Source organism: Rhineura floridana, chromosome 1 (genome assembly GCF_030035675.1).
Source record: "Rhineura floridana isolate rRhiFlo1 chromosome 1, rRhiFlo1.hap2, whole genome shotgun sequence".
In the NCBI taxonomy this organism is placed as follows: domain Eukaryota; kingdom Metazoa; phylum Chordata; class Lepidosauria; order Squamata; family Rhineuridae; genus Rhineura; species Rhineura floridana.
Window position 1 is genome coordinate 51,038,771 of NC_084480.1, and position 22,721 is coordinate 51,061,491.

The following is a 22,721-nucleotide window of genomic DNA, read 5'->3' on the forward strand; positions in this document are numbered from 1 at the left end:
TTTTTATACGTACTTGAAATATGTGAGCAAAAGACTAATTTATCCAAAATACACCATACAGGCCTTTGTTTTATAAACATCTAAAATCACAGATTACTACTTTATTAACAAGTAAGGCATTCAGAGTTTTATTTATAACTTAAATAGTACACAAACCAGCACATAAACTCTTTATACAATTTTTCTATGACTGTCGAGGAGGATTACATATATGAAATGCTACAGAAACCACTGACATTTTCTCCAAATACCTGTACCATTAAAAAGAGGCCAAAAAAATCTGAATAAATTCTTCTCGTATTATTGACGTCCATACCACATTTTGGACAGGGGACAAAATCTTGAACTAAGGTGTATGTAGTTGAAGCTTTGCAGTGTAGTCAAGTAGAATTGGGGAGACCCAGCACCCAAATATTGTCTATAGTATTTGTTACTCTGGAAAAGAAGTTGTGTGAACTCATGACAAGGTAATAATAACCTGAAGAAACAAGGTAAGGTTTTCAGTAGCATTCGCAGTACAGTTGGGTAAGAATTCATTTAAAATATTACAACTAAAATTATGATGTTAAGCACTATCACTGCTTTGGGGTTGCTATTTTACAAATTTCAGTCGCTATCATATTCCTCTATATTTAGCTCATTTTCCTCCATGATTGCTTGTGCTGCAATAGGCTGAGGTTGACTGGCTGGCAGTTCATTTCCACTAGACTGACTGGAAGGAAGAGGGCATTCATCTGCTTCATTCTTCCCACTGATTTTGGTTTTCTCCACTTGGATAAGCACATCCGCGGATTGTATCTCAGTCAAATCCCCTTCATCATCGCTGTCCAGGACTTGTATTGCTGAGTCTTTATCAGTAAGAGTTTCAAGCTTCAATCTGTGAAACAGTAATAAAAGGTCAGAAGCATTATGTCATCTCTCACACACAAAATTGAGGAGAGGAACAGTCGTGCAATTCAGGTATTTCAATTTCTTGTTCTAATTATTACTCTTACCACTATTATTATCATTATTGTTATTAACCTGCCCTTCACCCAAAGGTTAGAACAATTTTAAAATACAGCATTAAAAACAACTAAAAACAACCTAAAATCACAAAATAGGGTAGGCTCTACAAATATACAAAGGCCAGGATACAGAGCTGTCTTCAGCATTCGCCTAAAACTGTACAATGAAATTGCCAGGCATACCTTGATGGGGAGGGAGTTCCACAACTTAGGGGCCACCACAGAGAATGCCCTCTCCTGGGCCACCATCCCTCAGCTTCCAAGGGTGGTAGAACCAGCATAAGGCCCCCTCTGCTGATCTCAACACCCAAGAAGGTCTGCAGGGAAGGAGGTGGTCTTTCAGATATTTGGGACCTACGACATTTAGGGCTTTAAACACTAGAGTGAGCACCCTGAATTGGGCCCAGACCCAGTTGAAGTTTCCAAGTCATCTTCAAGGGCAGCCCCACGTAGAGCACATTGCAATGATCAATTCTGGAAATTAACAGAGCATGGAATACTGTAGCCAATTCATCTCTGTCCAAAAGAGGCTGAAGCTGGCAAACCAGCTGGAGCTGGAAAAAGACACTCCTAGCCACTGGGGTCACCTGAGATTCCAGTGACAATGTTGAATCCAGAAGTACCCCAAAGCTGCAGACCTGCTCCTTCAAGGGGAATGCAACCCCATCCAGAACAGGCCATCTCCCCACCTCCCGGACATAAGGACTTTGGATACAACACCTCTGTCTTTTCAGGATTAAACCTAAATTTACTGGCCCACATCCGGCCCATCACTGCCTCCAAACATCAAGTCTAGCACCTCAACTGCCTCTCCCGATTCAAACGGAACAGAGACATAGAGTTAGGTGTCATCTGCATACTGATGACACCTCACTCCAAATGTCCTGATGACAGCTCCCAGCAGCTTCATATAGATGTTAATAGCATGGGAACAAGGTGGAACCCTGTGGAACACCATAGGACAGCTCCTATGGTGCAGAACAGTGAAAATTTAGCATCCTATTGGTTATTGCACTGCATTGCTCAAACAACTCATGTTACTAGGGCTCCAGAAACTAGAGAAAAGTTACGTATTTTACTCAGAGGGAAGAATGATCATTAGGACAGAATGTTGAAGAAATAAAACGGAATTCCAAATGAGCACTAATGTCTCTCCCCTTTTATCTTATTGACTTCTGAAAAGCGAATAAAGCTGCATTTTCTAAGTGGGCAGCAGGTAGGTCCTTTCTATGTGAATATAGATCACTATGAGAAGAAAACTTTGTATGCCTAATTTTTAATATGCCTCAACAAAGTCATAGCTCAGATTTCCAAAATGTGGATGCTGAAAGTGGATTATATTATTTGCTGTACCAGTTTGCTCCTGTCTACTTTCACCACAGACTAAGACCCCATCAGAACTACTGAAAAAGAGGAGAGTGACTGAAAATCCCCAGTTGTAGACCCAGTTTGAGTTGAGTAGCAAGGAGAGAAAAAACATTTACAACACAGTGTAGAGCTAGACACTTCTGACATCTCTAGGTGGAAAATTGGGGGCACAAGGACAGACACAATGTCAAACTTTGACAAACCCTATGATAGGAGACTAAATGAAGAATTAAAATATTTTATGCTGAATTGTACTTCGACATAATACAATATTTTATATTTGCATTTAAATGCTGTTGATAGCCGTCTTCAGTCTTATAGGCCAAATTTGTCAGTGTATAAATGTAAATGAAAATCTAAAATGAGATTTTATGCTTCCTTTGTGATTCCTTATGTATGTAGAATATTCCCCTCCCCTCCTGATTTAGCCCAAGATATGATATGGACACGAGGCCACCAAGTAAGTCTTGGTCTGGTCAGGGTGTGGATGGGAGACTGCCTGGCAACCACAGGCCTTGGGTTCCATGAAGGTAGGATATAAATGTCTTGTAAGATAGAAAGTGGAACAATGCTGTATCGAAGTGCTCTGTGAAAGTATATACTGATATGTAGATCAAACAGATGCAGTTTTGCAACAGAATTGTAGCAGGGGTTTACCTTCCAAAGTCTTTCTTCAAAGGAAGCCTTCCAACATCCTGAATGAAAGTAATCTGAGCTGAGAAAGTACATACATGAATTATTCCTTAACGTGGTGTTTGAACTTGAATTTGTGTATCCAGAATACATGCTTATACCTATTTTAAATTAGGACTATGTTTTGCAGTGCTTTCCCTCTTCCTAATTTTGCCTGTGCTTGAGAATGTTACACATGTATGCTTTTAAAAATAATAATAATAGTGCAACAACTATGTTAGTGACCATAAATCATAAAAGCATTAACTTTTTTTACACAGTGTCTAGGACCATCATTCTTCATAATACAATTTATGCTGAAGGGGAGTATTATTTTTCTGTTTTCTTTTGTATATTCGTCTGTTGAATATGTCAAAATGACTGTTGTATTTATACTGTGGTGGCCTACAGCTTTAAACAATAAAGTTTCATTCATTCATAATATTAGTTGTATAACTTCCTCTAACAATTCAGTACTTCTATTTTTTTCTTGCAAAGTTATAAAATAGGATTTACAGTACAATGCCTCCTAAGAAGTAAACTGGGCTTACTCCTAGGAAAGTTGTTATAGGATTGTAGTCTAAGGAATTATTGATACTTAAGTTGTATAGTTGCATAGATTTTGTTACTATGGTCAGCATCCAAACATCATTCTCTGTTCAACCCTCACCCCTGTAAGGAAGTGGGCATGCACATGGAAAAGGGGCAGAAAAGTCTTCCTTTCACTGGCAACCTCCCTTGCTTCATTATCACCTGTTTAAATGATAACATTTTTGGTTAGAGCGATTTATTATAGTTATGTGCTGCCTTTTGTCCCAAGGAGCTCTGAAAGGCGAGGCAAGCTTACGGAGATAAGTGGTTTATTTAAGGTCATGTAGTAAGCTTTGGGGCTGAGTGAGGATGTTAAAGCCAAGCTTTATTTCAGGAATAGGGAACCTGACCATTGGCCATGCTGGGTGGGGTTGATGGGAATTTTAGTCCAACGACATCTGGAGGGACACAGATTCCCCACTCCTGCTGTAATTAGTACACCACAGCGGTTACAGTTAAAAAACCCAAAGGCATTGCTGATTAGCTTTCCTGAGTAACATAGTTACTCACAACATGCTATATATTGCTTGCTATATATTGCTTCTTCAAGTCACTTATGAAACAGTCGCAATTACATTGTAAACTTGTTTTTAAAAGGGATTTGTTTTAGGCTGCAAATCTGCAAACACACAATCTGGGAGTATGTGCCATTGAAATCAGTGGCACTTACTTCTGAATATATAGAGATTTACAGTGTAGTACTATATATTTTCCAGAGCAAGTGCTTCTCTGTTCTAAAGCTCTACTACAACAGCTGGCATGCTGTTGTAGCAGGATTGGGATGTTTTTACAATGTTAGCAATTCCCCTCACTCCTAAAAATGAGTATCTCTATAACCTCTTTGGCCAGAGCATGCCAACAAGCTATAGGCAGCACAATGAAAATAAAACATGACATCATGACATCTTCGCAGCTACAGTGCAAAGCATGAGGAGCAGGTATGCTGACACCAAGTATTAGAGAACTGGTATTTCAGAGCTTAATCGAAATCTCACACTCTGTGTTAAAACCAAATTTAAGAGTAAATAACTAGTACTAATTTCAGTGTGTAGTGTTTTAACTGCCTGGATATGATTAGATTTTGGCTAACAACTTCCAATACATTTTCTGTAAACAATCTTTAAAAAATACCTTGGTTTCTCATTGGATTTGTCAGCATGGCAAGATAAGGTAATAGCTGGGTCTGAAGGCACAGTGGTGGTAAGCAGAAACTTGAAAAGAGGGATTTTGCAACAATGCAGTTTTCTTGATACTATAATAAGAAATAAACAAGTCTAATAATAAAAAGTATTATCCACAGTTAAACCACAGAATCTCTCTTCTGTTTCTCTGCTATTATATAATTAAATAAATTAGGGTTTATTTTGCCAGACCTTCCATGCCTTAGAAAATTGACATTAAAACAAGCTTGCAACACCATCTTGTTGAATTGCTCTATAAAATATCTACTGAGATGTGCTGTGATATGTCCCTAGACAGTTTCAAGAGTTTAAATCTTGAATTTATTTCTTTCCAATTTAATGTTCCTACTTTAATTTTCTGGATATCACATAAATGGATGGCTCCAATGTTGGTCTAAATCCAATTTCTCTAATGCTGTTAACACCATACAATCCAAGAGGTACATTTCGTGATTCCTTGCCATGTGAGAGAATGTTAGAATGTATTTCATGGTAGTCTATAAATATTGCGGTGTTTGTGCAGTCAAACTGGTCCTAGATTACACTGTAGGGATGACTCATCTAGAATATTTTCCTTGGCTAGATGGGACAATACAATCCTTTAATGGAAATCTAAATCTTACTAATAACTCTCTAATCTTGTAATGAACATATTTATTACAAACGTGAGCTAACGCAATATTATAGCATTGTGTGTGTTATGTGCCTTCAAGTTGATTATGACTTATGGCGACCCTATGAATCAGTGACCTCCAACAGCATTTGTTATAAACCACCCTGTTCAGAATCTGTAAATTCAGGTCTGTGGCTTCCTTTATGGAATCAATCCAACTCTTGTTTAATCTTCCTCTTTTTCTACTCCCTTCTGTTTTCCCCAGCATTATTGTCTTTTCTAGTGAATCATGTCTTCTCATTATGTGTCCAAAGTATGATAACCTCAGTTTCATTATTTTAGCTTCTGGTGATAGTTAAGAACATAAGAACATAAGAAGAGCCTGCTGGATCAGGCCAGTGGCCCATCTAGTCCAGCATCCTGTTCTCACAGTGGCCAACCAGGTGCCTGGGGGAAGCCCGCAAGCAGGACCCGAGTGCAAGAACACTCTCCCCTCCTGAGGCTTCCGGCAACTGGTTTTCAGAAGCATGCTGCCTCTGACTAGGGTGGCAGAGCACAGCCATCATGGCTAGTAGCCATTGATAGCCCTGTCCTCCATGAATTTGTCTAATCTTCTTTTAAAGCCGTCCAAGCTGGTGGCCATTACTGCATCTTGTGGGAGCAAATTCCATAGTTTAACTATGCGCTGAGTAAAGAAGTACTTCCTTTTGTCTGTCCTGAATCTTCCAACATTCAGCTTCTGGTTTAATTTGTTCTAACACCCAATTATTTGACTTTTTATTTACTGGCTTCTAATTTAGATTATTATTTACAATGAATGTAAATCATACCTGAAGACAAATAATGTTTTCTAAAAATAATTACCTTTTTATTAATTAGGAACCACTGAGGTTTATGAAGGGGTCGAAAGCCCATTCCTTTACTTTGAGCAGAGGCTCTGGCTCTGTTTGAGTGCATTACTCCTCTAGTGGCCACAGATGCACTATATTCCCGGAGTGTAGCTCGTGCCTATAGGAGATGATAAAATTAGATATGTAGCACTGCATATGAAATTTAAAAACAAGATCAAGATGAAAGGATGCAAGTTTGCTACAAGAGTGTTGATATTTGTTGAACTATCAAGTTTTGATCTATTTGCAACTGAACATTTCTTTGAGATAAATATTTAAAATCACCATATTCTTCTGGATTTAGTAAAATCATTAGATGATTTTAACTCATCAGTTTCATATGGAATACCCACCCCCTCTTGTGACAGCTGGAATTTACCATTCCCTGTCATGTAATCTGTTGCTTCAAGCTCTGGCCTAATGTAAACACATGGGAGCAAACTCAGAATGACATCCAATGTCCATCTGATGGTGTAATAGGCCTTCACTTGTGCAACAGGTTTCCTCCTTCCTGTAGCCCCTCACAACTTTAAGATTGACTCCAGAGGGCCCTCCAACCCTCCCGAGTAGATTTTGCAGGTGCATGGGACCTTGCAGGGATGAGGAGAGGAAGTCCTACTGGATGTCATCCATAAGAATTATCTGTCACATTGACAGCTTTTAGCATGCCAAAAATGAACATGGAATCAGACCATAGATAGATTAGCTCTAGAATGGCTCAAGGGATGCTTTTTCTTCGGACCAATTGGTTTGGTGAGGCAGAACATGAACGTTAAAGTGATGTAATACACATTGGCATACATGGAACTGATAATATATAAAATATAGAGCTACACATTCAGCACACCCACTGGGGAATGCTGAACCTATCTATTCACTTTGGTTCAAATGTTTGTTTACCCCCTCTGACATTTACTTTAAAGCTTTCATCATTCTATGTTTTTATACTTTAATTTATCATCATTTTAAAAACTTACATCCCAGTTACTGCAAAAGAAGTCAGCAATACTTAAATATTCACTGGCTCTCACAAGATCATCTATATCGGAGAAAAAATCTACATAGTTTTGATGAAGGTATAAATTAAACAAGTCCCCAGGCATGTGTGATTTTTCTACGACATCCTAATAAAGGAGAATACACAGAATTAATGTTACGCATCAGAGGAAAATATATTAACATTACAATATATTAAGTATATCACTATTTTATCTGAACCAGTGGGAGGTGATGGACAGAAAGGCAACCTATTCTTCCCTCACTGATTCTTTCTTTAGTAACTCTTTGTTGTATGTTTTTAAATCAGGCTTTCCTTCCTTCCCCCCTCTTCCTTACTAGTCAGAGGCAGTGTTTGTGAGTGCACGCCTCATGGTTCTACAATATCTGTAGTGTATATCTGTAGTGAGAATGACTTTATTTCCCTGGGGTAAAAAAACCTTAAGTTTTATTATTCTTTCAACCAACAGTCTTACCGGACTATTTCTGCACCCCACTGCAGTATATACCAAACCCTAATAACATCCAGCACTTGCATAGGATAATGAGCAATACACTTTCACTAAATTAATAACAAATACTAAATATCTTTACCTCAGGTTGAATGAGCAAGGCATTTCGTTCATATTCAGATAAATGAAGAGGTAACTGAAAAAAGTCCAATTCTGTTGCTGGTTCTCCTATAAAAAGAATTGATAAATACTACAGCTACATATAAGTGTGTATTGAACAATAAAGCATGGATTCTTGGAATATGGGGACAGGTAATTGACCAGAGACAAGCAAATTGTTTACAACTCAGACTTGGCTAGTATTGGTTCACATGGCTTGCATCCCATGTAGACTTCCATGTGATCACAGCTCCTGATGGCAGGCAAGTCTTGATTGTGTGGAAGTCTGCACATGAGCAGCTGCTCACGTGTAGGCTTGTTTGCTGCTAAGAGGACCTTTAGTGTTGCAGCACCGACACTTTGGAATCTCCCCCCCTTAAATACTAGATAGGCACCATCTCTATTATCTTTTCGGTGTCTTCTGAACACCTTCCTCTCAACAAGGCTTTTAAGTAGAGGCCTTATCCCAGTCTGTTCTGTGTTGGAATTGCTTTTTAAGATGTTTTAAAAGTTGTGTTGTTTTCTTAAATTAAGATGCTTCGTTTTAATATGTTTTACAGCCTTTTGTTTTTAAGATGTTTTAGACTGCTTTTAGTGTTTTTGTTTGCCACCCTGGGCTCCTTTTGGGAGGAAGGGTGAGATATAAATAAATAAATATGAGTTCATGTCAATGCATAGATATATGGGACAGGGCCCTGCTTCTGGTAATTGTGTGATGCCCTCTGTATTCAATCCACATTTAACATGCTAAAGTGACAGTTCTAGGTAGGAAAAACAGTAGCTATTTTATTCTTTATATTGTCTTAAAATAGTCAAAGAAGTAAATGAATCAGCTGCAGGCAAGTGTAGAAATTGGTCAATAATATAAGAATTTCTTCCTCAAACACAAGAATTAAGAATAAAAGGTTAAGGTTTTCTTACTTTTGCAGTAAAGTATTTTTCCCAAAGCATGGAAGAGAAAGATGGAAGCATCTTTGCCACCAATAGGTTGTAGCTCCTGGTTTTCTAAAGGGTTACCAGATTTCTTTTTCTTCTTTACTTTAGACAATGTGTCACATTTTAATGTGGAATTCCCCTTTTTCTGTGACCACAAATTGTTCTCTGATGAGTATTCTGGTAATTAAAAAGCAACAAAAGAGCAAAGCAGTAGAATGTAAAACATAAGCTCCAGAATTCTTGATAGAACAGAAAAAAATGGCATGCTTATTAAGTCAAAGATGATCCATCTACAAAGAACATGAACTCTTTAATTACTTATTTATTGCATTTCAATAATATGGGGAAATACATATTAATCTTCAGGCCAAAAATGCAAACTACTTAGAAGTTAGTGAATATTTAGAATAATATTAAATATGAATATATGCAGAGAATAACTGACTCAAGCCTGAATATCTGTGTATTATTTTCCTTCTTTTGCTTAGAGTTTTAAAAATAAATCTAGATACCCTGTTCACAAGATCGATGCTTTGTTATGTATTTGCAGTATTTTATACTGGATTTTATAGTTGTTAGTTGCCTGCTAGTAAGCTAGTTTTGATGGAATAAAGATCTTGCAATTTAAAAAGTTCAAAATTAATTTTAATTAATGTTAATTTTTTTTAGTATTATCCTTTCTGACAACCCTGATGTCCTGTTGAAGAGTCGAAGTGCGGACCAGCATTGTTCACCACGACAATATTGAGGATCTGATTAACAAGCGGAAAGAGTGCTCTCTGAGAGCTGCAGTGGGCATGCAGCACTGTGCTGCACCTGCTCATCTTTGGGTCAGCACAATACAGTGCATAAGCTCCATTTAACAACAAAGACATTTAATTCCAGACTCACACTAATTAAGAATTTCTGCAAGGCTACCTCAACAATGTTAAAATAAAAATGATATTCAGAAACACAGACTTCTATAAGCTGAAGAAGTTCAATACTTGCCTTTTAAAGAAGAAAACTGAAGGCTATTTATGGCACTCCTAATATCACCCGAACATCCTTTGCAAATCAATTCTAATGAGGCTTTGTCAGGGAAACCATTTTTTTCTCCACTCTGCAAAGAAAAGCAAAAGTGTCTGTGAAGTCTTTAGTTGGTTCAACTGGTTTAAGACTGCTGCTAGTTTGTAAGTCAACATTTACAACTACATTGGCTATAAGTTTCATATGATTTTATTAACCTTAGGCATAAATGCAAGTGGCCTAAGAAATTAACTTCCTCTAGTTTTCATCTCTCTGCTCTCTCCATCAGTGTACCATTGGTCCAAGTTCACACAGAACACATTCACAAAGGCTTTCATACTCAACAATGCTGCATATTATTATTTACATTTGTAAGTCACCTATTTACCTAGCATAAGCCCATGCACATCCGCTACTGAACACAACAGCAACTCTGATGGCGAAATAAATTACAACAGCTATATATGTGGAAGCTCTTTTATCCACACATTTCTAGATCGGAGTCTTTATTTTTTTATTTTTAACCAGCCCTTCCTCAAATGAGCACGGCATATGGTTTCCCCCTACTTTATTCTTACAACAATCGTGCGTTAGGGAAGTCTGAAAGACGGTGACATTAGAGCAGCTACTTGGTAGTCTTTGTGACTAAGCAGGGATTTGCAAGTCCAACCGCTCAGCCACTATCTCTCAAACCAAACCCACTTTTTAAAAGTTTCAGCTATTTTTTTTGAAGGATCAGAATAAACAGCTCTCTCCCTGAATTTATACTTCCCACTAACTCTTACAATATGACCACATTGCTATGCTGCTTTAATGTGACCTACCATATTGATCTCTGCTGCAGTTATTCGATTCAGAACTTTCATCATTATTGTTGGAGCCACAGGGTTAAAACTGAAAAAATGAATGAGAAAGATGGTCAAGATAAGTTTCATAATAAATTCTCACACATGACCAAGGTAGTTAATGATCTCTTTACCTAATATTAGCTATACATAGCTCTTCATGAATCTCCTTTGGAAATAGAGACCTTTGGTTGCTGGCTCCACTGAAGCAATCTGATATTATAAACAAAAGAGGGCATCTGCCTGTCCGCACAAACCTCCTACAATGCAAAATGAGAAGAGAAAGTGAAGTTAAAGGTCAGTGTTAATTCTGGCCACCAATCAGTAGGGTTTATACAATCAATTACCAACTGGTAGCCTCTGGCTCCAGACTGCCCACCCCACCCCAAGGTGCTTCTACACTCCCTCCCGCCCAAAAAAAAATCAGAGGAAAAAGGATGATGTTGAGGATGCCATTTGTGTTTATGAAATGTTATAGCAGACCATTCTGGGGTAGGGATAGAAGCCGTGTCCTATTCCTTACCCCATTTCTCAAAGTGGCCATTTTGCAAAATCAGTTGTTGATCAAAGCTTTATACTCACCTCAAAATTTCATGTAAACTGCTAGGGTCATGGTAAAAATGGTTTGGCATATCCTATTGAGAAAACAATATTGTTACTCTAAGTTTTTCATTATCATTGGACCAATAAGGCTCAAACTGGGAAAATGTATAACAAAGAGGTGGTCAAGAAAATTTCCTAATAAGTCTTCAGTCATAAACAATACTGTCAATAACCTCTTTAACTAATATTAACTCTTCACAATACTGTTATTTTAGCACTCGTGTAGCACTTACAATACAAGTACAGTACAAGTACAGTCATGTAGTTATTTTAATTTACATTTATAATACCATAAAACAATTTTGGATCCAAAGGGCTACTTTAGATAAACTCAGGGATTTCTGTGTTCCTACTGGGCTCACTGTAGGCTATTTTTCAAATAATCATCCTGTGAATCAATCCTCAGACTTATTTATGGTGACTTCCACCATCTTATTTATTTATAATATTTATATAAATATTTATAAATAATATTTATTTATAATATGTATATAAATATTTGTATAAATATTTATTTATAATATTTATATAAATATTTATAACATTTATATAAATATTTATTTATAATATTTATTTATAAGATGTATATAAATATTTATAAATAATATTTATAAGATTTATATATAATATGCAAATATGTGAAAATGTGGTTTAGATAAAACAGTATCATTTAAAAAACAGATTTTAAAAATTAAGGAAACACAGAAGAATTTAACTTGAATTAGTTAGCAAACATGCTTGACTTATGTATTCAACTTGTTCTGGAGTCCGTAAGTGGATGGATGGGCGAGAACAGGCTGAGGCTAAACCCTGATAAGACCGAGGTGTTGCTCGTGGGTGACAGGAGAAGGTTGGGAGATATAGACTTGGTGCTTAATGGGGTAAGATTGCCCCTGAAGGACCAGGTCCGCAGCCTCGGGGTCATTCTTGACTCCCAGCAGTCCATGGAGGCTCAGATTTCAGCAGTGAGCCAGGCAGCTTGGTATCAATTACATCTGATACAGAGGCTGCGACCCTACCTTCCTGTGCACCTGCTCCCACGAGTGATACATGCCCTGGTTTCCTCTCGCTTAGACTACTGTAATGCGCTCTACGTGGGGTTACCCTTGAAAACGGTCCGGAAATTGCAGCTGGTACAAAATGCGGCGGCACGCTTGATTAAGCATAGCCGCTGCTGGGATCATATTACCCCGGTGTTAGTAGATCTACACTGGTTACCAGTTGTCTACCGGGCCCAATTCAAGGTGTTGGTGCTGACCTTTAAAACCCTATACGGTTCCGACCCAGTTTATCTGAAGGAATGCCTCCAGCATCACCAATTATGCCGCCTGACAAGATCAGCCACACAGGACCTCCTCTCAGTCCCACCAGCCAAAACAGCTAGGCTGGTGCGGACCAGAGAGAGGGCATTCTCGGTTGTGGCCCCCACCCTCTGGAATTCTCTCCCTTTTGATCTCCGACATGCCTCCTCCCTGACTGGTTTTCGCCGAGCCTTAAAGACCTGGCTATTCAGGCAGGTCTATGGGATTCTCGGGAGGGATTAGTTTTATGATGTATAAATTGATGTTTTAGAATAATTGATTATTTTGTTTTTGATTGCACAGTGTATTTTAATGTATTCCTGTAAGTCGCCTAGAGTGTCCGTTAAGTCGGACAGATAGGCGACTAACAAATAAAATTTTATTATTATTTTATTATTATTATTATATGTTCTACTTACTTCCACAAGAATAAGCCTTTGGTCAGTTTCCATGGATTCTCCAACCATCTGAAGCCTGGCATATTTATTTGCTCTCAATAGAAACTCTTGAAAAAGAGCTGTCTGTGTCTGATAAGGAAGTATCTGAAAATTGGACTCTAAACAGGAGAGTTAATTTTCAGCCTTATAAATAAATATAATACAAACATGAGGATTCAGTATCCTAGGACCCACCTCCTTTAATATTGGGGCTTTAGAGCAAATCATGCTATTTGTATTTATATATCTTGCTTGTTTTATCTTTTATGTACACCGCCCAGAGAGCCTTTCTGGCTTAGGGCGGTATATAAATTAAATAAAATAAATAAATAAAAATAAATTTGCTGTCTGCTCTCAAACAGCACAGACTAAAACCCACCAAATATGTAGATTATAGAAATTGGATGGGCTGCACAAATACGGCTCATCTTTGAAGGAAGACATTCCGGACATGAGCTTCACACTCTGTATTTTTTCAATCAGTAGGCAAGAAGTGACCATTATAGAGTACAACTTGCAACTTCTTTGAAAGATTAGATCTGACTTAACACAGAAGTCCCATTCAGCTTTCCTTCAGTTGTCAAAATCCAGTAAAAAAGGCTTGTATTTCAAGCTTAAGAACCAGTTTACTGAAAAATAGCAGCCCCACTGCCCCCTCCCTTTACTGCACAACATACCACTTCTGAAACTTTAAAAGTTTTGAAACCATGGGATGAAAAGGGGGGTCTGGTGGTGGAGTCCCTATAAGCATTTGCAACCCATTTAGCACATCCAAATAGCAAGCTATTAAGTAGAAGTGAGGGTCATTAATTCCTATGAAGCTTTGTACCATTTGATGAGCTTCAGATTGTGATATTATAACTACACAAACCTACCAAATATATTCTAACTACTTGACTCAAAGCCTTCAAATAAATGTTTACCATGGCTCAAAGCATCTTTGACATCATCTTTCTTGAAGTCTAATAATATAGGATTTATCCATTCTTGCACTTGAATGCCAAGATCCTTGGCTAATATTTCCACAGTTGCAGACTTTCCACATCCTGGAGGACCAGTTAATAATACAATAGAGCCTCCCTACAACAAGACATTGTATCATAAACAAGCTTGCCATATTTGAAGGAAAGAACAGGATAAAAATGTAATAGACTTTAGATAGAAAGAGTTAATTTCCCCAATCCTATTTTCATACTTTCTGTTAACAAAGCTTCTGTTATTTAATAGCAGTAAGTAAAATCTTTATTACGGTCCAAGACCAGCAATTATAATTACAAGACCTCTGGGTATTATTATTTAATAGCAATCCCAACAACTCAGTGTTTCGCTACAGTTAAACACAGGTAGAATTGTTCATTAGATAATCAAATCTTTTGGAAAGAATTAGAAAATGAAGCAGCTGTAAAATTCTACCAAAACAAAATACTTCACAAATTCCATTATTACTGTAAGTTTTTATTTGAATTAGGATGGAAAAAACAAAACGTGGGTTGCATCTGTCTCCCCCGCAAAAAAACTGAGTGGGAGGGAACTTGCTAGTAATGCTGTTCTGCAAATTCTTGTCCAACAGGAAGCATATATGTGGATTTTGTTTCACTTTTCTTATGCAATGCTCTAGCTCAAAGTATAAAACTGCAGATGTCACCTTCCTAATGCAGAATGACATCTTTTAATCCAACCTTCTGCTGACATACTAGAATAGCATTGCTCCAGTCATAATGCAGCAACATAATATGGAAAAAAATTATGTGCATGCAGAATTTTGTGTGGTTTTCAATACATTCCTGGGTAAGGTCCTTGAACAAGTGGTTGCGGGCCAGCTCCAGACACTCTTGGATGAGACCGATTATCTAGATCCATTTCAGTAGGGTTTCAGGCCTGGTTTTGGCATGGAAACAGCCTTGGTCGCCCTGTACAATGACCTTTGTCGGGAGAGAGACAGGGGGAGTGTGACTCTGTTGATTCTTCTTGATCTCCCAGCACCTTTCGATACCATCAACCATGGTATCCTTCTGGGAAGACTGGCTGAGTAGGGAGTGGTAGGGACTGCATGGCGGTGGTTCCGCTCCTACTTGGCGGGTCGGCTCCAGAAGGTGGTGCTTGGGGAACATTGCTCGGCACCCTGGACTCTCCAGTATGGGGTTCCACAGGAGTCAGCTCTGTCCCCCATGCTGTTCAACATCTACATGAAACCGCTGGGTGCAGTCATCCAGATCTTTGGAGTGCGTTGCCATCAGTATGCTAATGACACGCAGCTCTATTTCTCCTTTTCATCTTCTTCAGGTGAGGCTGTCAATGAACCAGTGCCTGGCTGCGACAATGGACTGGATGAGGGCTAATAAACTGAGGCTCAATCCAGACAAGACTGAGATGCTGCTAGTGGGTGGTTCTTCTGACCAGATGGTGGATGTGCAACCTGTCCTGGATGGGGTTGCACTTCCCCTGAAGGAGCAGGTTCGTAGCTTGGGGGTTCTCCTAGAACCATCTCTGTCACTTGAGGCTCAGGTAGCCTCGGTGGCATGAAGTGCCTTCTATCAACTTCAGTTGGTGGCCCAGCTGCGCCCCTATTTGGACAGGGAGAACCTCACTTCAGTTGTCCATGCTCTAGTAACCTCCAAGTTAGATTACTGCAATGCACTCTACGTGGGGCTGCCTCTAAAGATGGTTCGGAAACTGCAGCTTGTGCAAAATGCAGTGGCCAGATTGGTAACAGGGACCAGAACATATAAAACCGATTCTGGCCCACTTGCATGGGCTGCCTGTATGTTTCCGAGCTCGATTCAAGGTGCTGGTTTTAACCTATAAAGCCTTACATGGCTTGGGACCACAATACCTGATGGAACGCCTCTCCCGATACGAACCCACCCGTACACTATGCTCCACATCAAAGGCCCTCCTGCGGGTGCCTACTCGGAGGGAAGCTGGAGTCTGGCAACAAGGGAGAGGGCCTTCTCAGTGGTGGCTCCCAAATTATGGAATGATTTGCCTGATGAGGTTGCCTGGCGCCAACACTCTTATATTTTCGGTGCCAGGTCAAGACTTTCCTCTTCTCCCAGTCATTTTAGCATGTGTTTTAAAATTGTTTTAAATTTTTAAATTGTGTTTTAAATTGTTTTTAAAAGATGTGTTTTAAATTTGTATATTTGTTTTAATGTTTTTAGTTACTGTAAACCACCCAGAGAGCTTCGGCTATGGGGCGGTATATAAATACAACAAACAAACAAACAAATAAACAAATAAATAAATACTAGTCCTACTAAGAGTAGAACCATTGAAGTTACTAGACATGACTAACTTAGATTCATTAATTTCAATGGTTCTACTCTGTGTAGGCCTTAGCTGAATACAACCCTTTGTAATTCGCTCCCCCCAAAAGGAGCCATAGCTCAGTGGGAGAGCATTTGCTTTGCACACAGCAGGCCCCTGCCTGAAACTCTGGAGAGCCCCTGCCGATAAGACAATACTGAGCTAGGTATACCAATGATCTGACTAGGCATAAGGCAGCTTCCTATCCCCAAATAAAAAAAACACAAATACTGACATACACATCCAGCAGTTCAGAAAAAGCAAAAAGCCACCAAATGGTGCATTTTCCTAATGTCAGTCCAGGAGCAGTTTATATTCACTTTATTTTCAAGTGAATAGTGTTATTTTCCAAAGAAATTAATTTTGTTCTATGAATTTCTACACAATTACTGCACTAAATCTCACAAACAGATCACTGCACTGAGTACTTTAACAAATACTGCTGTAAAATTAAATTATCATGCAGGATTTTATTATCTCTTCACCTCATTTCTGGTGAAGAACTAGTTATCAAAGTAAAATCCGTTACACCTTAACAAGTAGGAGTTTAAGGGCACAATCATCCTGGTAGTTACACCAAGCTGAGGGGCTTCAGGATGTGGCAGAGCTGTGGAGGAGGAAGGGTGTCAGTGCTGCCAGGCTCTGCTGGCAGAAGGTCCCCCCCCCCGGTGCAGCCAAGGAACTCCACCCCCAGCCAGGAGCATCCAGGGTCCAGCTGGCTCAGCTGAGAACAGAGTGAGTGGAGCCAGCAGAAGTCCTAAAAAAGGGATGTTCTGGTCTGGGTGTCAGAGATGGAACAAAGGGGAGGAGAACTTACACCACATCCTGAGCCCATTTGGCTCAGTCCTGCGGTCTTCTGTCTCAGCGGCCAATTTGTTGGGAAAAGGGGTGGCGGAATATGCATTTTGTTTCCTTCCACTGAGCCCTGCTGGTGCATCCAGATCCTCCCTTTCCAGCAGCTCCTGAATGGAGGTTGGATGTGGGGGCCCTTCCATTGGCTCACTCAGCCAGCCTCCAATCAGTTGGATTGCACCCTAAGTTATTCAAAGCCTTCAAAATATTATTGAAGGAAGGTAAAATTACTAGGAGGGAGGTAAAATTACTAGATAAATAAATGCTACCTGTTTGGACTGTCTTTGAAATGTGTGTGCTTTTAACCATGCTTCAACTTCTTCAATTTTCTTCTTGTGTATAGCAAGCTCATTCTAGTAGGAAAAGAATTGAAAACATATAAGTTAAATATTTTTATAGCAGATTGTAACATTAAATCCTACAAATGACATATTGTTTCAACATATGCTCTTGGTGCCTGTAACAAATTACATATAACGGTAAGCAAAATAAAAATCGGGATTATTGGAGTTAGTCCAACGACAACTGGAAGAACAAAGCCTCTTCCCCCAGCCGCAGCTTCATCCTCACCAGCTCCCTTGACATGCTGCTGGCAGGCACCCGGACTCAAGCTGCGGGAGCTGGCACCGCCGAAAAGACCATGGAGCCGCTACCGCCTTCAGTTGGAACAGGATGCCCGGCAGCAACCAGAGCAGCTGGAGTGCTGGCGAGAATGGCGTCTATGGGCATGACCCGCCCCTGCAGCGGGAGGCCAGCGTGCTGGTGCTGCCGGAGGGGCTCGAGGCCATCAACACCTGCAACCCCCTCACCAACTTCATCATCATGGCTGCCGCCACCATCCCAGTATGCCGTGGCTCATCCTCATCCAGCGAGGCAGCAGCTGCACCTTCTCCAAGAAGATTAACGCGGCCACCAAGCGGGGGGCCGCCGCCATCATTTACAACTACGGCGGCGAGATGGGGAACGACATCCAGGCCATGACCCACCCTGCTTCTGCAGGCCCGAGTAGTGCTGGGGAAAGCTTACTCGTATTTTGCCATCAGAGAAGCTGATTAGAAGTTCAATTGAAGGTGTCAGACTTGCAAGTATAGAAGGAAAGAGAGAGAACCAACCCACAGCTTTGTTGGGGGTAGCCTGAAATGTTTCTGCCATTCCAGGAGCCTACACCACATTGTATTTTCATTGGAAGTTTTGTAATCACTGTTTTTAAATAATATTATTTGTTATTTAATTTTGTAAATTGTATTGTTTTATGGATGTATTCCTGTATCTGTGTTTTTCTTGTAAGCTGCCTTGAGGGCCTTTTGGCCATAAGGCGGGGTATAAATAAATAAATAATTATAATAATATTTTCATGTATTTTCTGTAAGTAGGCTGGCACTTGGATCCATTTTAGACTGGACTCCAGATCATCAGGGATTCAATTATCTGGTGTCCATCTCCAAGCCACTAGGTGTAGTTTACATCACACACAGTAGAGTCCAGCTACACTCTACTAAACAAGCTACAATAAGGGGCATATGCAGCCTGAAAGCTGCAACAAGATCTTTATCTCAATGACCTTGTATACAATGACTACATTATTGCCTTATACCAGCAGCAAAGGGACTCAATCTGGATTAATTTTCCAGGCATTCAGAAGACATCCAACATGTCCTGAATATTTCTAGAAATTACTATGTGTACATGTGCACACATATTTAAGAATGAAAATATAATAAGCGAGTCCTTTGTATCCCACTGTAAATCTGAGTTGCTGAAACCATTATATTGCAAGTAAAGTTATGAAAACCGATGAGAATAATTGGATTTAATTTAATTGACAAGTTTGGACAATCATATTTCGATTTAGTAAGCTGAGATACAAATGAGGCTTTTGGCTGCATGTGTAGCCCCTTCAGATCAAGAACAAAATAATCAGAAAATCTTTCATGAACTATAATTTCCTGTTTCATCCAAGCTGGGAAACTATGCTTAACAGATTCAGAATAAACCAGAATATTAAGCCAACTTCAAACCCCCTTGTTCCAAAGCTGTTAAGCAGTTTCCCAGTTCAGACAAAACTTGAAACTACAGTTAATGGAAGACTGACTGTTTTGTTTGCATGCTCGTGAGAAGGGAAGAATAAAGGGGCTTCATGCATGAACAGAAGGCTTGCTCATATCTCAGTTTATTAAACTGAGATATGATCATCTGGAAGTGGTCAATAAGTGCAAAATGATGGCTAGTGCAAGTTAATTCCAAAAAAACTCGCAATGCAATTTTTAAAAAAATCATATGAACAAATTTTCAAATGCACTTAGAATCAGAATATATACCTCACACTTTTCTATTATCTATGTTCCATTATCTGAGTATCTGTGGAACTGTTCCACTGCTTTTACTTTTGGAGATAGCTATTTGTTATTGGGTTTAACAGAATTCTAAACAAAACTTTACCTGAGATTTGGGTTTGTATTTATCCACCCAAGGTTCATTTTGGCTGTGATTTTGTTTGGAAAGTTTATTTTGCTCATCTATAGAAGGTGGCTTTCTTTTTTTTCTTCCACTTTTGCAACTTTCTATCAGAGATAAATGCCCTTTTCTCTTCTGACAGTGGTTGGTATCTGTTGGTGGCTTCTTATGATGAATGTCAGATGATAGATTTGTATCCTTACAGAAATCACTAAAAGATGGCTCTACCCAATCGGTCACCTGACAAAATGTAAGTATACAAAGGTTACTGCAGGGTAGTAATTGTTAATTCTTAATCCAACTAGTATTTTACAGTGGAGTAGCCCTAGTTGTTAATAGTACCCCTGCTACCCCCATACGAATTGAATTGTCCCTTTTAACTTTTACATTACTTTTATCAAACTGAAAATGCAGAAACTTTAATACAAAGGAGTTTAGAATCAACATTAAACTATCAAAATAATATGTATTGCATGCATGTACTTAACAGTATAAATACATCCAGTTATAAGTGTTTAGAATAAATTCATTCAATACCACTTTCAGTTTTAGGTATTTGTTTAGAATTTAACCATGCTATGATCATCAATATTTATTTCCAGTAATCATCTGGAACATTTAAGTGCGATTTCCAAACTGGTCTCGAGAGATATAATAAAGGGAACAATCCTCTGCATGGGTGTAAAAACTGCACATGGAATAATAATACAGTCCAAAGTATTTTAATATTTTAAACTTGTAATCACCCACTTTAGCTGGAGCTATCTTTCTTTTTGAATATTTTTTTGACATCATCAACCTTTGTAATTTCCATCCGAAGCATGTGACTGGTAGCTGCTTAATTTAAATGACCTAAAAAAGTAGAACACATTTATATGAACAAACTCTGCGTAATTAGAATTTTAAAACATTTAGATCCAAGTAGAGCAGCCTTGCAAATAATTACTGAGGGGGTAGCTGTTCATTCTTTGCTCTACTTGTCTTTTCCCTTCTCTGAAGTGCAACGGCTCATATTCTCTCTCCTCTAGCCTTAACAAGTCTGCTCTGCATGGCCATAAAAAGAGAGTGTTAACACCTGTGACAGAGAGCCAGTGTGGTGTAATGGTTAAGGTGTCGGACTATGACCTGGGAGACCAGGGTTTGAATCCTCACACAGCCATGAAGCTCACTGGGTGACCTTGGGCCAGTCACTTCCTCTCAGCCTCAGAGGAAGGCAATGGTAAACCCCCTCTGAATACCACTTACCATGAAAACCCTATTCGTAGGGTCGCCCATAAGTTGGAATCGACTTGAGGGCAGTCCATTTCATTTTTTCGACACCTGTGACTTTCTTAGTGCTGCCCTCTAACAAAACAGCCCTGTGGTGGCTATATGCACAACTCTAGTATTTTCCCTTCTAGCAGTACCTAGTGGCTCGTTAAGGCTAGAAAGAGTGCATGCTGTTGGCATAATGGTGCTTTAAGAGAATTCATCTTAATGGTGCCTGCATATGTAATTTTTCACAAAGATTAAAAAACCCCTCATGTCTAAGTGCTGTTTAGGTGCAACTGCTAAGCAAATTTAATGGCTAGGTTAACCAAGCTTCATGTTGTACTGTATATGAACTCCTAAGTGTTATTGAGGGTCAAACTACACATTGTGTTATTCATTCTTAAACTGTCTACATTATTTTGAAGAAAAACGGACCCCACACCAGTTTCTTGCAAAAAACAAATATACTTCAGCTGCTATTTGTCCCCAAACATGCTGTTTGTCTAAGTAAGGGTGCAATCCTAACCATGGTTGCTGCTTATCTGAGCTTAATGGAGCAGCAGGACTGTTGCTACATCCCAGGCTGGCTTAGCACCTCCCTATTCTTGGAATGCCCTATTTTGGGACTTTTTGTTGGTTGCCACACTGGCATGGATCCTACTGGCGGCACTCCCACCCACCCAGTGGACTGAAGAGGGAAGTCATACTGGTATAACTCTGTAGGAAGTGGTCAGTAAAGGTTGGGCAGGAGGATTCTTCCAATCAATCCAGTTCCACCCACCCAGACTGCTGCAAAGTGGATTTGGACTGTTCTGACCAACTATGAACTCATGGCTGTGGATAAAAACACAGAAACGCATTGGCAGCATAATTATAAAACTTATTCTCGAAATCATCTTTAAACAGAGTAACACTAGTAATCAGTGAGAAGTAGATTTCAGTAGCTAATCACAGCCATAATCTTACATGTTCATACTCCTAATTAAGGCCACAGTGAATACAGGCAACTATAAGTTTCATCTATGCAGTGAGGAAAAACTTCAGAATTTACCTGTATTCAGTTACAAATGTAATAGGTATATATTGCTCTATGCTAGAGTTATAGGCAGTCTCTCTGAGAAGGGAGAAATGATTATTAAGGGAAATAGTAAGAGAAAAATGTTACAAGTGTTGTACAAAAATAGAAACTTCAGAAGTTGTCATACCATCCCCATAGATTGCACAATATAAAGAGCATACGCAGGTTTACCGAGTGGCCAAAAATATAAGCACAGTGCCATTTGATGTCTTTAAAAATAAATACCCGTAACAGGACAAAAGGGAAGGTGGGAGTGAAGGAAGGAGGTTCTTTATGCCATTGGCGAAAGTGCTAGTCCTTTTAGCATTCTATTTCCCTCGCTCTATGAAGTAGGAACTGCAAGAATGCCGGATGCGCTAACGGTTAGTGTCGAACCCTATACGGAAGGTGGGGTTGGGCGAATTCACAAGATGAAAGGAGACTTTGGCTGCAATCCTGCATGAGCGGTTATTAGTTATTATTCGCTATTATATATTATACATAAATAAATTCATAGTACCCTTTGAAGGAAGATATACCGACTGAGCCAAATGGGACTTACTTCTGAACAAACATGCTTAGGATTGTACTGCTCGTAAGTTATGCTTGTGTGGTAAAGAGGAAACTCTGCAAGAGCGACTTATAGCACGGCTGTGTCCGAATGTGATGCGCTGACACCTCCTACCCACTTCAGCCCAGCCAGGCTACTACTCACACTTCTCCGTCATTAGAGACCTGTCAC

At 39.3% G+C, this 22,721-nt stretch overlaps 1 protein-coding gene across 1 annotated transcript; it reads right to left on the reverse strand.

Moving 5' to 3' along the window:
• Positions 1 to 103: 103 nt before the first annotated feature.
• Positions 104 to 20,500, reverse strand: RAD17 (RAD17 checkpoint clamp loader component). The gene is given in 17 exon segments (XM_061621460.1): positions 104 to 877; positions 3,033 to 3,090; positions 4,770 to 4,890; positions 6,297 to 6,440; positions 7,300 to 7,446; positions 7,913 to 7,998; positions 8,851 to 9,042; positions 9,856 to 9,967; positions 10,698 to 10,767; positions 10,853 to 10,978; positions 11,301 to 11,353; positions 13,042 to 13,178; positions 13,983 to 14,139; positions 17,487 to 17,570; positions 19,657 to 19,911; positions 20,422 to 20,457; positions 20,459 to 20,500. Coding segments are annotated over 17 exon segments (2,085 nt in total). The 5' UTR covers positions 20,495 to 20,500; the 3' UTR covers positions 104 to 606.
• Positions 20,501 to 22,721: the final 2,221 nt, after the last annotated feature.